Below are 14,002 nucleotides of genomic sequence, written 5' to 3' on the forward strand. Positions count from 1 at the left end.
GCCAGGAGGGACATTCAGTCTTTCGATTTGATCATTTGACAGATGGTAACATGGTTCTTCCGGGCAGAAACTACTAGAGGAAGAATAGATTGTTTTTCATTTCTTTTATTTTTGAGGTAGAAGATGTAATGGGATAGAGCCGGTGAGTTAAAATGTAGACGTGTTAAATGTGCCTTTTAGACCATCTGGACATACGTATGGTACAAGTGGAGCACAGGAGCATGTCCGGGATAGAAATGTAGGTGTGAGAGTTATTCACTGAACACATTTTTATTGAGTTTTTACTATAGACCTGGCACATTTTGGCACTGGAGACAATGGTGATTATAAGCAAGTGATTTGTTATCAGTGTAGAAGTGGTAAATTCATAGAATGTGAACACAGCCAAGGGTACATTGCTGGGGAATAACAGCGTTTAGGGAAAGAACAGGAAGAAGAGCCTGTGAAAGAAACCCGAGAAGGAACACCTTAGGAAGTAGTAGGAAAACTATGTGATGTTACAAAACCTATGGAAAGAAATAAGTTTATAGGAGGAGAGATCTTTGCATAACATTCAAAATAAATAAACTGACAAAAGGGACAAAGGTAGGTTCAAGAATGAACATCACAAGATGAGTCACCCAAAGAAAACCCAGGAAAACTTGAAACGGTATTCTAAAGTCTCCAGGAAATTATGGAATCCATAGAAGCAGGACAAGAAAAATTGAGAAAATGCTTAAAGAACATAAGGCAGTAAAAAGAGAAGAAACAAATTAGATGAGCTCAGCAAAATAAAAGAGAAAAGCAAAAAGTATTACAAAAATTGAAAGCCCCATTAGAAACAAACAAAAAAAATTAGCAAACATAAAGTGTCAAGGATGTTATGTTTCATAAGAACCTAAGCAATAGGAAGGCTGAATTTTTTTTGTTTTTTATTGGCTTTTGCTGTTCTTCCCCAAAGTAATCTTTGTTTCAGTTGTTATTAAATTCCTTTAGTGTCTCCTCCCAGCCTTAGCTTACTTCCCTTCCCAAACCCCTTTAAAAATAATTTATTTTCATTGTAGTAAAATATATGACTATTTATCTTTTTAACCATATGTAAGTGTACATATCAGTGACATTAAGTATATTCACAATGCTTTGTTCCTATAACCACTATCTATATCCAAAACTTTTTCATCCCCAGTATAAACTCTGTACCTATTAAACAGTAATACCCTTCTCCCTTCACCCACAGCCCCTAGTAACCTGTTCTCCTTTGTATCTCTGAATTTGAGAAGGCTGAATTTTTGTCTCTTTTATTTGTTTCTGCATTTTTAGTGCTGAGAATTGTGCCTAGCACTCACTCTAATAAATATTTGTTAGGAGATTGAATGTGTGGTGGATATGTTTCAAGAAATAATACAAAACAAAATAGAAAAAGAATAATCTAAAAATTAGTATAAATAAGATGATACATATGGAAGAGAAACAAAAGAAGGCAAAATTGGCATAATTAGTGTTCTTGAAAAAGAGAACGGAACCAAAAGATTAAAGACAACCTTAAAATACCGGGGGTGCCAGAAAAACGTACACAAGTAGACACTTTGGTCAACATTGCTCAAGCAATAGTTTGCTGTAATCAAAAATGTCTAGATGCTGATGGTAACCACTTTGAGCACCTCTTTTAGTTGCTGAAGTCAAATGTGACTTGTATTGATCTTTTGTTATTGGTATATATTGAGTATTACAATTTTAATACAGTTTTCCTTTCTTAAAATATGTATACATTGTTTTGGCACCCTCTGTATATATAAATAAAGGAAAATTTACTAATCTAAAGATCTGTGTCCAGAAAGGAGGGCATAGAGGATCCAAAAAAACTATCAAAATAATTAACACCAAGACATAAACTGATAAAGTTACTACACCTTAAGGACAAAATAGAATTAACTTTTATAGACACTCAAAATAAAAAAGCAAAATATGTATAAAGAGAAAAATTGTGGGCTGGCCTCAGCCTTTTCACAGCTATAGTCATTGCTTAAAGATCATAGAACATCATTTACAAAGTTCTAAGGGAAAAAGTATGCCCTAAGAATCTAAGTATGTGATCCATCTGTCCTTGTAGTGTAAAGGCAGCAATCATATTCTCAGGTATGCAAGAACTTAGGAAATACAGTACCCTTGGAGTCTAAAACCAAACAAACAAAAATTATTCAATATCAAAGTCCAGTAAACCAAGAGATGAATTCACATAAAGGAGTGGATTAGAGATGAACATTGAATTTATGTATAGAACTAAGACAACTATGGAAAATATAGTTACAGAATAGAATGTTAGTAACCTTGACAATGTAAATTTTATTTCCTATATTTTAGGTTATTTAGGAATAATGTTTTTTTAAAGTAGAGAGATATTTGCCTAAAGTTCATTAATGAGTTCTCGTTCCACTTGTTACTTTTCCTTCAGTTAAAATCACGTAATCCTAAACTGAACACAAAATATTTTTAAATAGCATTTGTAATATCATCCCATTGGTTTTAATTCTGCTTACCTAATTTTTCTGTCTATGCTAGAAAGATGTCTGAATGATATCCAGCAAATAATAATTATTCTATTCAGTATTGTGCTAAAGGGTCTAACTAGTGCAATAAGGCAAAAAAAAAAGAAATAAAAGCCAGCCACGTTGGAAACAAAAGAAGTAAAACTGCCTTATTGGCTGATGACGTGATAGTCTCTGTAGAAAATCCTACGGAATCTACAAAAAAGCTACTAGAATTAGTAAATGAGCTTAGCAAGGTCGAAAGATATGAGATCAGTATACAAAAGGCAATTATATTTGTATGTATTAGCAATGAACAATCTGAAGTGCAATTTAAAGTCAATATGATTTATATTAGCATCAAAAAATATGAAGTTTAGGGATAAATTGCAAAAGATGTGTACAGGACCTATACACTGAAAACTGCAAAACACTGCTGACAGAAATTAAAGAAGACCTATGATATATAAGTGAGAGATAAACCAGATACATTGATTATAAGACTTATTGTTAAGATGTCAGTTTTCCCAAAAACGATCTATAGATCCTATGTAATTTCAGTGAAAACCCCAGCAGGCATATTTGTAGAAAGGTGATTATAAATTTATATGGAAATTCAAAGAATCTAAAATAACCAAAACAATTTTGGGAAAAATTGCCATTATCCTATTCCAAGACATAAAGTTGTAGTAATCAAGACAGTATGGTGTTGGCATAAAGGTCGACAAATAGATAATTGAAACAGAATAAGAGTCGAAAAACAAACTCACACATATAGATAACTGATTTTTGATAAAGATGCCTAAGAAATTCAATGGGGAAAGAATCATCTTTGCAATAAATAGTGCTGGAACAATTACATTTTGTTTGATACTGCCAAATTGCCATCCAAAATGGCTACACCAATAGACTCCCTCAATTGAGACAATTCATTGCCCTTTATCACATTGCCTTCACCCACAAATAATGTTATTTCCTTTTATTTTTGCCAATAGTATGGCCATAGAATATCTCCCGTTTTAAACTTGCATTTCCTCATACTAATGAGACTAAGCATTTTTCAAATGCTTATAGGCCAGTTTTGTTATGTGATTGCCCATTCTTATCCTTGGTCACTTTTTAAAAAAGATTTTTATTAAACATATAGCTAACATACAATATTATATTAGTTTCAGGGGTACACCATAGTTATTCAACATTTATATACCTAAGGAAGTGATCACCACAATAAGTCCAGCAACCATCTGACACTGTACTATGTTATCGCAATATTACTGACTATATTCCCCACGCTGTACATTACATCTCTGTGACTTATTTGTTTTATACCTGAAAATTTGGGCCTCTTATTCCCCTTCACCTTTTCCCCTCCTTTTAATTTTTCAATTGCAGTTGACATTCAATATTATTTTATATTAATTTCAGGTACAAAGCATAGTGGTTAGACATTTATATAATTTAAGAAGTGATTCCCCTGACTAGTCTAGTACCCACCTGGTACTTGGCATAGTTATTACTATATCATTTACTATATTCCCTATGCTTTACTCTACATCTCCATGACTATTTTTTAACTACCAATTTGCACTTCTTAATCCCTTCTTTTTTACCCTGCCCCCAATCCCCTCCCATCTATCATGCCAACAGATCTAGTACCCATCTGACACTGTACATAGTTATTACAATATTATTGACTATATTCCTTATGCTGTACCCATGACTGCATTGTAACGACCAATTTGTACTTCTTAATCCCTTCCCCTTTTATCACCCACACTCCCAACCCCCCACCCCCGCCCCTCTGGCAACCTTCAAAATGTTTTCTGTATCTATGCGTGTGTTTCTGTTTTATTTATTTTGTTCTTTAGATTCCACATATAAGCGAAATCACATTGCATCTGTCTTTCTCTGTCTTTCACTCTACTCCAGAATTATCTCCAGGTCCGTCCATGCCGCCGCAGGTGACAAGAACCCACTCTCTTCTATGGCTGAGCAATATTCCATTGTATATATGTACCACCTCCTCTTTATCCTTTCTTCCATCAATGGACACCCAGGCTGCTTCCACATTTTAGCCATTATAAAGCAATGCACGTATGAATGCACATATACCTCGAAGTAGCATTTGGGTTCTTAGGATAAATACCCAAACGTGGGATTACTGGGTTGTTCATTGTCTCTTGTTATAGCCTTTGTTTTGAAGTTTATTTTGTCTGGTATAAGTATTGCTACTCCAGCTTTTCTTTTTCCCATTTCCATTTCATGAAATAACTTTTTCCATCTCTTTCTTTTAGTCTGTGTGTGTTTCAATCTGAAGTGAGTCTCTTGTAGGCAGCACATGTAAGGGTTTTGTTTTCTATCCATTCATCCCTCCTATGTCTTTTGGTTGGAGAATTTAATCCATTTACATTGAAAGTAATTGTTGATAGATATGTAACTATTGCCATTTTATTATTCATAATTTTGATGTTTTTTTTGTTTGTTTTTTTAATCCCCTCTTAAAGAAGGCCCTGTAACATTCCTTGTAATACTAGTTTGGTGGTGATGCACTCCTTTAGCTTTTTCTTGTCTGGGAAACTCTTTATCCATCCTTCAATTTTAAATGATAGCCTTGCTGGGTAGAGGAGTCTTGGTTGTAGATCCTGGCTTTTCATCACTTTGTATATGTGAGGCCAATCCCTTCTGCCTGCAAAGTTTCTGTTGAGAAATCAGCTGACAATCTTATGGGAGCTCCCTTATAAGTTACTAGTTGCCTTTCTGTTGCTGCTTTTAGGATTCTGTCTTTGTCTTTAACCTTTGACATTCTAATTATAATAGGTCTTGGTGTGGGCCTTTTTGGGGTTCATCTCATTTGGGACTCTCTGCGCTTCCTGGACTTGTATGTCTAATTCCTTCACCAGGTAAAGAAAGTTTTCAGTCATTATTTCTTCAAATATGTTCTCAATCCCTTGCTTTCTCTCTTCTCCTTCTGGTACTCCTATGATGCAAATATTGTTATGCTTGATGTTGTCCCAGAGGTTTCTTAAACTATCCTCATGTTTTTTATTCCTTCTAGTTAATTCTTCATTTCAGTTATTGTATTGTTCATTTCTAACTGGTTCTTTTTTATGGTTTCTATGTCCTTTTTTATGCTTGCTATCTCTTTGTTGAAGTACCCACTAAGTTCCTTGAGCATCCTTATAACCATTGTTTTGAACTCTGTCTGTGGTAGTTTGCTTGCTTCCATTTTGTTTAGTTCTTTTTCTGGAGTTTTCTCCTGTTCTTTCATTTGGGACACATTTGTTTCCTCATTTTGGCTGTCTCTCTATGTTTGTTTCTACATATTTTGTAGATCTGCTATGTCTCCCAGTCTTGACTGGGTGGGCATATGTAGTAGGTGCCCTGTGGGGCCCTGGCACAGTTTGCCTGGTCACCTGCTCTGCTTGCCCCAGGAGCGTCCTTCTGTGGGTTGTGTGTGCCCTCCTGTTATAGTTGAGCCTTGAGTGCTATTGGCACGACAGTGGGTGGGATTGGCCCTCAGGCTGGTTGATTGTGGGGTTTGGCCACATCCACAGCTCATGGGCTGCTGTACTGGGGGATCCCCTCACTGAGTGGGATTCTCCTCCAGGAGACTCTGGTGCCTGTTGATACCTCCCTTTCTGTGTACTGCTTGTGGGACTAATTGGGCGGTGCTCTGCTGTAGTCTGAAGCCAGCCTCCAAGTATGTTGGTTCTGGGACCTCTTGGGAGGGGCTCCGGTGCAGGCCCAGGTCACCCACTACCTGTGACCTGCCGGGGACTACCCTGGTATGAGCTGCAAAGTCGTCTGCAGTTGTTCGCTGGTTGTGCTAAACCTGGAGATGTGTGGGAGAGGCTGTGCTGCGAACTGAGGATGTCTGCCACCAGTACCTGGCCTGAGGTAGCTCCACAAAAAACCAGAACACCCTGAAGCCCGCTGCCACCTGCCAGCTCCCTTAAGGTTCAGCCACTAATAAAACCTCTAGCAGTACACAAATTGGGTGAGGCAGGGTTTCAGGGAGTCACTAGAGTTGGAAGAGTTGTGGTTACCAGGTTAATGTAGATTCTGGTTCGGTGCCAGTGCTGAGCCTGGAGATACTCAGCAAAAGTCTCAGAGCATACCGAGGCCAGTGCCTCTGATCCCCAAGTCACCTTCCCTTTGCCAGACCCCAGGGTGAGTGGCCTGTGAGTGAGTCTGTGTGCGGGTCTTTTCCGAAGATGTCTGCATTTCCCGCAGCCTTTCATCCCACGTGGATGATCAGAATCCCCACTGTTTTTCACAGCCAGGGGTTGTGGGGGCTCCTCTTCTTGTCACCAGTACTCTGGGCTGGGGAGCCTGATGCGTTGCTTGGGTCCCTTACTCCTCTGGGGGAACCTCCTCCGCTGATTCTCAACTACCACCCGGAGGTTTGGGGCCATCCCATTTTGTGTCTCTGCCCCTCCTACCAGCCTTGACATGGCTTATTCTTTATATTTTTAGTTATAAAACTTATATTCAGCCAGACTTCAGATGCTTCTCCAGGTTGATTGTTCTATAATTTAGTTGTAATTTTAATGTGTTCATGGAAGGAAACAGGCACAATGTTTATCTACTCCACCATCTTGGATCTTCTCATATTTATGTATCTCCTTGGTCACTTTTTTTCTGCCTTTCTTAACTGTTCTGTAAGAGCTCTTTAAATGTTTTGGACCTTTTGTCATTTATATATGTAGAAACTGTTTTCTTCTAGATTGTTAATTCTAGAACAAGTTTCAAATTTTCATATGGTTAAATCCTTCATTGTTTCCCCTGATGGTTGCTAGATTTTGAGTCTTGTTTAGGAATGCCTTTCTACTTCAAGGTTATGTAGATATCCACATGAAGCTTGCATAGTTGGGTTTGTTTGCATATTTTATGTTTAGCTCTTTAATCCATCTGGAATTAATACATATAAATGTTGTGAGGTAGGGCACTATTATTTTAGATTCGTAACAAGAACAAATACTTTAATGCAGAATATTTTCAGATAAATAATTCTGGACTGATATTAGAGATAACCTTTTTTAGTATTAACTTCTTAGAATTAAAGAAAACACTTTTTTAGTTCCTTTTGTATGTTTCTATTTGTGAAGCAGCTACATATTAGGAAGTTCATTGTAGGGCAAAGTTGCTGTTTATTATTCTCTTTACTTAAATTAGACCATTAACTTTTCCATCTAATAAAGAAATTATTAGAAGTATAGATTTGCATTTCCCAATTTTTTTCAGTGTGTGACAAACTAAGCAGATAGATGTCTGATAGCAGTCAGTTCCTGTAGGTATTCTAGTTCATAGTTATGACGTATCTTTTAAAAAGTAGATCATTACTATAGTATAGAGAAAATACAGAGAATCAAGGCAGAAGAAAACAGCAAGAGGAGATAGGAAATGAAAGAAATAGGAAAACAAAGATATTATTGATTGAAAAGATAAGAGAACAAAAAAGAAAAGAGGAAAAATCAGAGAAGTTCACCTTTCCCTAGAGAGAAGTTTTATGCTGTCCCCGTCAATCTTTTAAAATTATCTCAGACCTATACATAATAGTGTGGTTTTATTTGGTTTTTGTCTTTTGTTTTAGGGTTGAGATGGACTTCTGCTGTCGTCCTGGGTGCCATCATTTGTATTATCTGTTTAAATAGACTGTCAAATGTACACTGTTAAATAAGCTTGGGATTCTTGTATTTATGTTCATATATCTTTATTATTTCCTTAGGCAGTTGAGAATTATGAACCAGCAACTTAGAGAACAAGAAAAAACTCGAAAGGCATCTAGTTCATGGGAATGTAACCTTGAATGTAGGTAAAAGAACTTTAAGAACTGATGGTAAATTCTTTGTGGCTCTGGAAATATTGATAAAGAATTGAACTTTCTTAATTATATCTTTGTCTTGAATGGACTTTTTTTTTATCAAAAAATTTAAAAATAGGAATAATACTCCTTATTAAAATTTAAAGTAGTATAGGAACAGAAAAATAAAAAATCCATGTGCCCCATTTTAAAAAAAGGCTGTATTTCCTTTCACATATTTTCTGTTGCTATATGATTGATTTACTTCACAAATAGTTACTGAGTAGCTACCATGTGACAGGTACTAATAGAACTATGTAAATACTTTGCTTTTTGTAGAAATGAGATTTATATATATATATGTATGTATATATGAGATTTGTATGAGATTTGTATGGTATGTACTCTTTTGTAGCTTGTATTTACTTAACACGTAGTGGATATTTTTCTCTATCAAAATATATAAACATGTTTATTTCTATTTAAGGACTACTTGGATATTCTGCTTATAGGATTATGCATTTAAAGTCCTCTGCTGATAGGTATCTAGATACTTCCCCATTTTCTCAATGCCAGCAGTGCTGCACATATGTCTGTGCACATGTGTGAGCAAATGTTTTTATTGATTATAGCAGAAATGAAGAGCCAATGGGTATATACAGTTGGAATTTTGACAGCTATTGCCAAATTGTCCTCATGGATCACATAGCTTAAAGTCAAAGAAAAGGAAAAGGACAAAAACTAATAGTACTAGAGGGAAGGATGAGAACTTTTTTGGGGAGTTGGGGAGGACATTTCCTAAGCCTGACAGAAACTCAGATGCCAAAATGGAAAAGATTGATAAAATATGCCCACCCCCCCAAATTTTGTTTTCCATTTTCTGCTCAGCAAAATTATAAATACATTCAAAATGCATCAACAAAATGGCAAACGTGATATGACAAAGGCTTAATTTTCTTTTATTCCTCTTACAAAGGAATAAGAAAAATATGAGCACCCAACAGAATATGCACATCATAAAAGTGTTCAACTTCAGAATAATTTTGGAAAAGATCACTGGAATTTTGCTCTGAATAAATGATGGGGGTAGGGAGGATGCGGGGGAGAGAGGCCCAGATGGGAAGTAGGGATATCAGTGGTTCCTACTCTAACTAGCTTATGTCTTTTTATTCTGTACGCATTTACTTATTGTTTCCTTGAGAGCATTTATTGCTACTTATAATCACTTGTTTGTTGCCAGCTCCATGAGAGTGTGGGCCATGTCTCTGTTGTTCACCACTGTGTGCCCCAATTCTACTATAGTGCTTCACACAAAGTAAGCCTTCACTCAAGCCTGTGTTGTTTAAAAAAATGGTATCACATACTTCTATAGCCGTTAGAAAGAGTGTGATAGATATATGGCTGATACATAAAATCTTATGGGGGGAAAAGGCAAGGTTAGAAACTATGGCTATACTGTGGTATGATTAATTTATGTTTAAATATGTATTACTTGCAAAAATGTTTTCAAGAAAGATACCAAAGTTAATAGTGTTCATCTCTGGGGGAGAGTGGAGGTGGGATGGGAGAGAGATTCTTCACAGAGAATCATTGGTATTTCGTGGTGTTGGAACTTTTAAAATTTTTGTGCATGTATTATTCTTGCATTAAAAAAGGTTAAAAAAATCTTTTTTAATGCCCAAAATATCAATTGGAGAAGGAAGGCATAGCTTCTGCCAAACAATTTTACAAAATACATTTAGTATTAACATAGAAGTGCTCAAGCACATAATTGTTAAGTGAAATCAATAAATTCTAAGCTTTTTCTTTTTTAAAAAACAGATCTCAAGTATGTACTTTTTAAATTGGGGAAGTAATTATTTGATCTGTTTTGTCTTACAGTGTTTTCTCTTCAATCATTGAATAAGTCACTGCAGAATCAATTACAGGAGTCATTGAAGAGCCAGGAATTACTACAGAGTAAAAATGAAGAGCTTTTAAAAGTGATTGAAAATCAGAAAGATGAAAACAAAAAATTTGCTGATATATTTAAAGAGAAAGATCAAACTATACTTGATAATAAACAGCAATTTGACATTGAGACAACTAGAATAAAAATTGGTACGTATTTGAACTGTAGTTATGGTCACATTTTTTAAAAAGGAGTAAGGAAAGTGAAACTTGTTTGTCGTTTTAGAATTGGAGGAAGCCTTAGTCAATGTGAAAAGCTCCCAGTTTAAGTTAGAAGCTGCTGAAAAGGAAAATCAGATATTGGGAATAACATTACGTCAGCGTGATGCCGAGGTGACTCGACTGAGAGACTTAACCAGGTAATACTGGCTATTTGAATAACTTATTCCTTTGATTAGATGTATCTATGAGCTTCAAAATAATTTTAGAACTGCTGACTGTTCCCTTTTTCTCTTATTTTATCAATTTTTTGCTAATTTCTAATGATTTTTATTGTTGTTGCTCCAATTAAGTTAGTTTAGAAATTTCGAACCTGGCTAAATGCTTTTTGAAGTCATGTGATTCCAGGAAAAGGGCCGTGATGAGGAGCTGAAGACTTGTATAGCAAAATGGTTAAGAGCGCTCTGGCTCTGAAGTTTGAGAGACCTGAGTGGAATCCCAGCTCTACCATGTATTAGCTATGTGACGTTGAGCAAGTTATTTACCTCAGCCGTAACGTTAAATACGGTTGATAGGGGGACTAAGAAATGTCAGGATAAGCACCTAGCACAGTAAGCCCTCCTAGCATATGATCTTGGGTAAGTCATTTAGCCTCTTTGAGCCTCACGCATTTCATCAGTAAAATGAGGGAGATGGCAGCAACCCCTAAGATCCCTTCGTTCTCCTTACTCAAATAAATAAAATCACCTCACTCAGTTGTTTTTATTAGTAGTTTCAGGTGTGCATTACTCAATTTTTATATGGTACACACTTATATAGTTCAGTTTTCTCTTGAGACATTTGCTAAGATTTGGATTTTTAACTACTTTTTAAAATCCCAGAAGTCAGTTATTTTAGGCCTGCATATCGTCACATCTGACTGCGCCTTTGAGTGATCCTGGAAGTTCATAGCTCTAAATATAAAACAATTTTGAATAGAAAACAGTCTCCTTTGTATTTTAAATGAGCAGATCCATTTTGAATTATAAACTTTTAGGAGAAAAATAGATGAAATAGTAATATATATATTATTTAGTTTATTCATTTAGTTTTGTAAACATTTGAAATGACTTTGTAGAAGTTATGTTAGCATAGAAATATTGCTTTTCATCCACTTTCATATTTCAAAGAATAATTTTATTCAAACTTTATTGAACAGTAGGAAAAGCAAAGACACTTCTTATATTCATGTAGTGTTATAATTAATTAGGCTCTAGTCAAAGTTCCTAAAATGTTGGCCTATACCACTCTCATTTAAAATAAAATAATTGAGAAAATGTGCTGTCTTATGAAAGCCTTTATAAGGTTTCCAAAGAAAAAGAATCTCGTTTCTGAGGAGTACTTTTGGGGTGAAAAGTCTGTTGTTATCAAATATTTATGATAAACCAGTCACAAAAGGCTACCTACTGTACGGATTCCATTTATATGAAATGTCCAGAGTAGACAATCCCATGGAAACAAAAAGTGGATTAGTGGTTGCCCAGGGCTGGGGAGAGAGGGGAGACTAGGGTGTAACTGCTAATGGGTACAGAGTTCCTTTTTAAGGTGATGCAAATGTCTGAAATTAGGTAGAGGTGATGATTGTACAACTCTGAAAATACTAAAACCCACTAAGTTGTACACTTTTAAAAGATGACTTTTATAGTATATAAATTTAATCTCCAACTTTTTAAAAAGTGTATTGATATATAGTCCGTTTGGAAAAGAAAAAGGACACAAGTGAGCAGGGTCCAGGTCCATGCGCGGTTGCTTCAGTGTCACTGGGAGCGAGGGGCTTGGTTCTCAGCCTCAAACAGAGAGTGAAGCAGAGAATCTGGTTCCCTGGGAGTTTACTCTTCTTCTCACAGTTTTTCTCTTCATACCACAAAATCTTGCTCCTTTACGGGCATGAAATCAGAAGCTGATGTTATCTTTTATTTATAAAGTACTTTGATTTAAAAAAAAAAAAAAAGTCCTCTCTCCCCTGTCTACAGAGGGAAGATTTTAATATCTGCATTTTCATAGATGGGGAAACTGGGACCATGCAAATTAAATATTAATACAAATTGAATAACAGAGCTGGGACTACAACGCACATCTCTTAATTCCTAGACATGTTTTCTTTCACTCTTTCACATGTCATGGCCTTAGCTATAATAGGATAGTTTATTCCTGGTAATAACTCCATGCCTAATGTACTCTAAGTAAACCTTAGCATTTTTCAACCTGGGATATGGGTGGATAAATAGATGGATTCATTTGCTTATTCATTTATTCAACAAACATTTATTATATATTAAGTTCCAAATATACCTATATGTGTAAAACACAAACAAAAATATTTAAACATTTTAGTTGCTAAATGTCCGCATCATGAAGCAGAAAGCTTATTCTAGTGCATTGATTATTTATGTAGGGAGATACATCTTTTTTTAAGAATAAACTAGACTAAAAACTTTTAACATGTGTGGTGCATTTGCGAAGAAAATTAACAAAACTGTAAGAACAGTTTTCAGAATTTGTAATAGTATAATTATTCTAGAAATTAGCATAAATACAAGCCCAAAGAAATTAAGGAACTTAACCTGATTTTCACAGCTAGTTGGTGCCTGAGCTGGGACCTGAGCCAATTTTTCAGATTCCCTCTTTAGCCTTGTTTGCTGTTTTGAAAGGACAGCTTCTCTCTGAGAGAAGATGACCCATTATTGAGAGATTTTTCTACCTTTGTAGAGGATACCTTTGTGTCTGCTCATTCTTTCAAAATAACACACAGTCTGCCTTTTCCAGTGTTTATTAGGAATGAAAAAGGATTCGCTTGTAACTGGAACCTTTTCTTAACATTTATCCTAACCTAGAAGCATCGGAACTGAAAAAGCTCATTATTTCTTGTATATTATCTACTCTTAAACAGACTATGTCTGACCTATTAGACATAGATGTTTTGCTCTCTTTTTCTTAAGACTCAAGAATTTCCCTGTCAGCTTTTTTCCATTGTTGTCAAGGACCTTTTATTTTTATGCTGGCATAAATCCTGCCTCATGACTGCTAGCTCACCCATTAGACTCTTTAAATGATTATAGAATGATTTAAATGGGCTGGCTTAGCACAGTGTCTTATAAGGGGTAATAGTACCCCTACATTTTCTGAAGATTGAGTAACAGCCTCAAAATGCAAGTGCATATACCCATTGATGGCAATTTTTGTTTTGTCCTTTAAATTAAAAATCAAAACAAAACAACAGGCCTGTCTTTGAGCTTAATTGTATCTAAATTCACCCACGTTGGTGATTTATAGTATTAATATGTTTGGTGACATCCTATGCAGTTCAATTCATTAGGAACATCTGCAGTACAATCCTATAGCTGGGCTACCGTCACCACTTTACTTTGACTTTGACATTAGAAGGTAAAGCAGCAACATCCGACAGTCCAGATAAATCTTCACATTCATCTACCCCATCCCTCTTCCCTATAGTACTCTACCTCAGTTAGCTAGGTGTATGTGTTTTGTATGTGTGTTTTAAATAATCTCTTGGAAGAGAGAGTTCACAAAATTTCTGAATGCCTTT

At 35.6% G+C, this 14,002-nt stretch overlaps 1 protein-coding gene across 1 annotated transcript in view; it reads left to right on the forward strand.

Moving 5' to 3' along the window:
- Positions 1-14,002, forward strand: part of CCDC14 (coiled-coil domain containing 14) — a 44,627-nt gene that overhangs the window by 20,764 nt on the left and 9,861 nt on the right. The window contains exons 10-12 of the mRNA XM_019738991.2: positions 8,233-8,315; positions 10,189-10,407; positions 10,484-10,616. Coding sequence (XP_019594550.2) covers positions 8,233-8,315; positions 10,189-10,407; positions 10,484-10,616 — 435 coding nt within the window. The remainder of the gene's footprint in view (positions 1-8,232; positions 8,316-10,188; positions 10,408-10,483; positions 10,617-14,002) is intronic.

Source organism: Rhinolophus sinicus, linkage group LG01 (genome assembly GCF_036562045.2).
Source record: "Rhinolophus sinicus isolate RSC01 linkage group LG01, ASM3656204v1, whole genome shotgun sequence".
NCBI classification, from domain to species: Eukaryota; Metazoa; Chordata; class Mammalia; order Chiroptera; family Rhinolophidae; genus Rhinolophus; species Rhinolophus sinicus.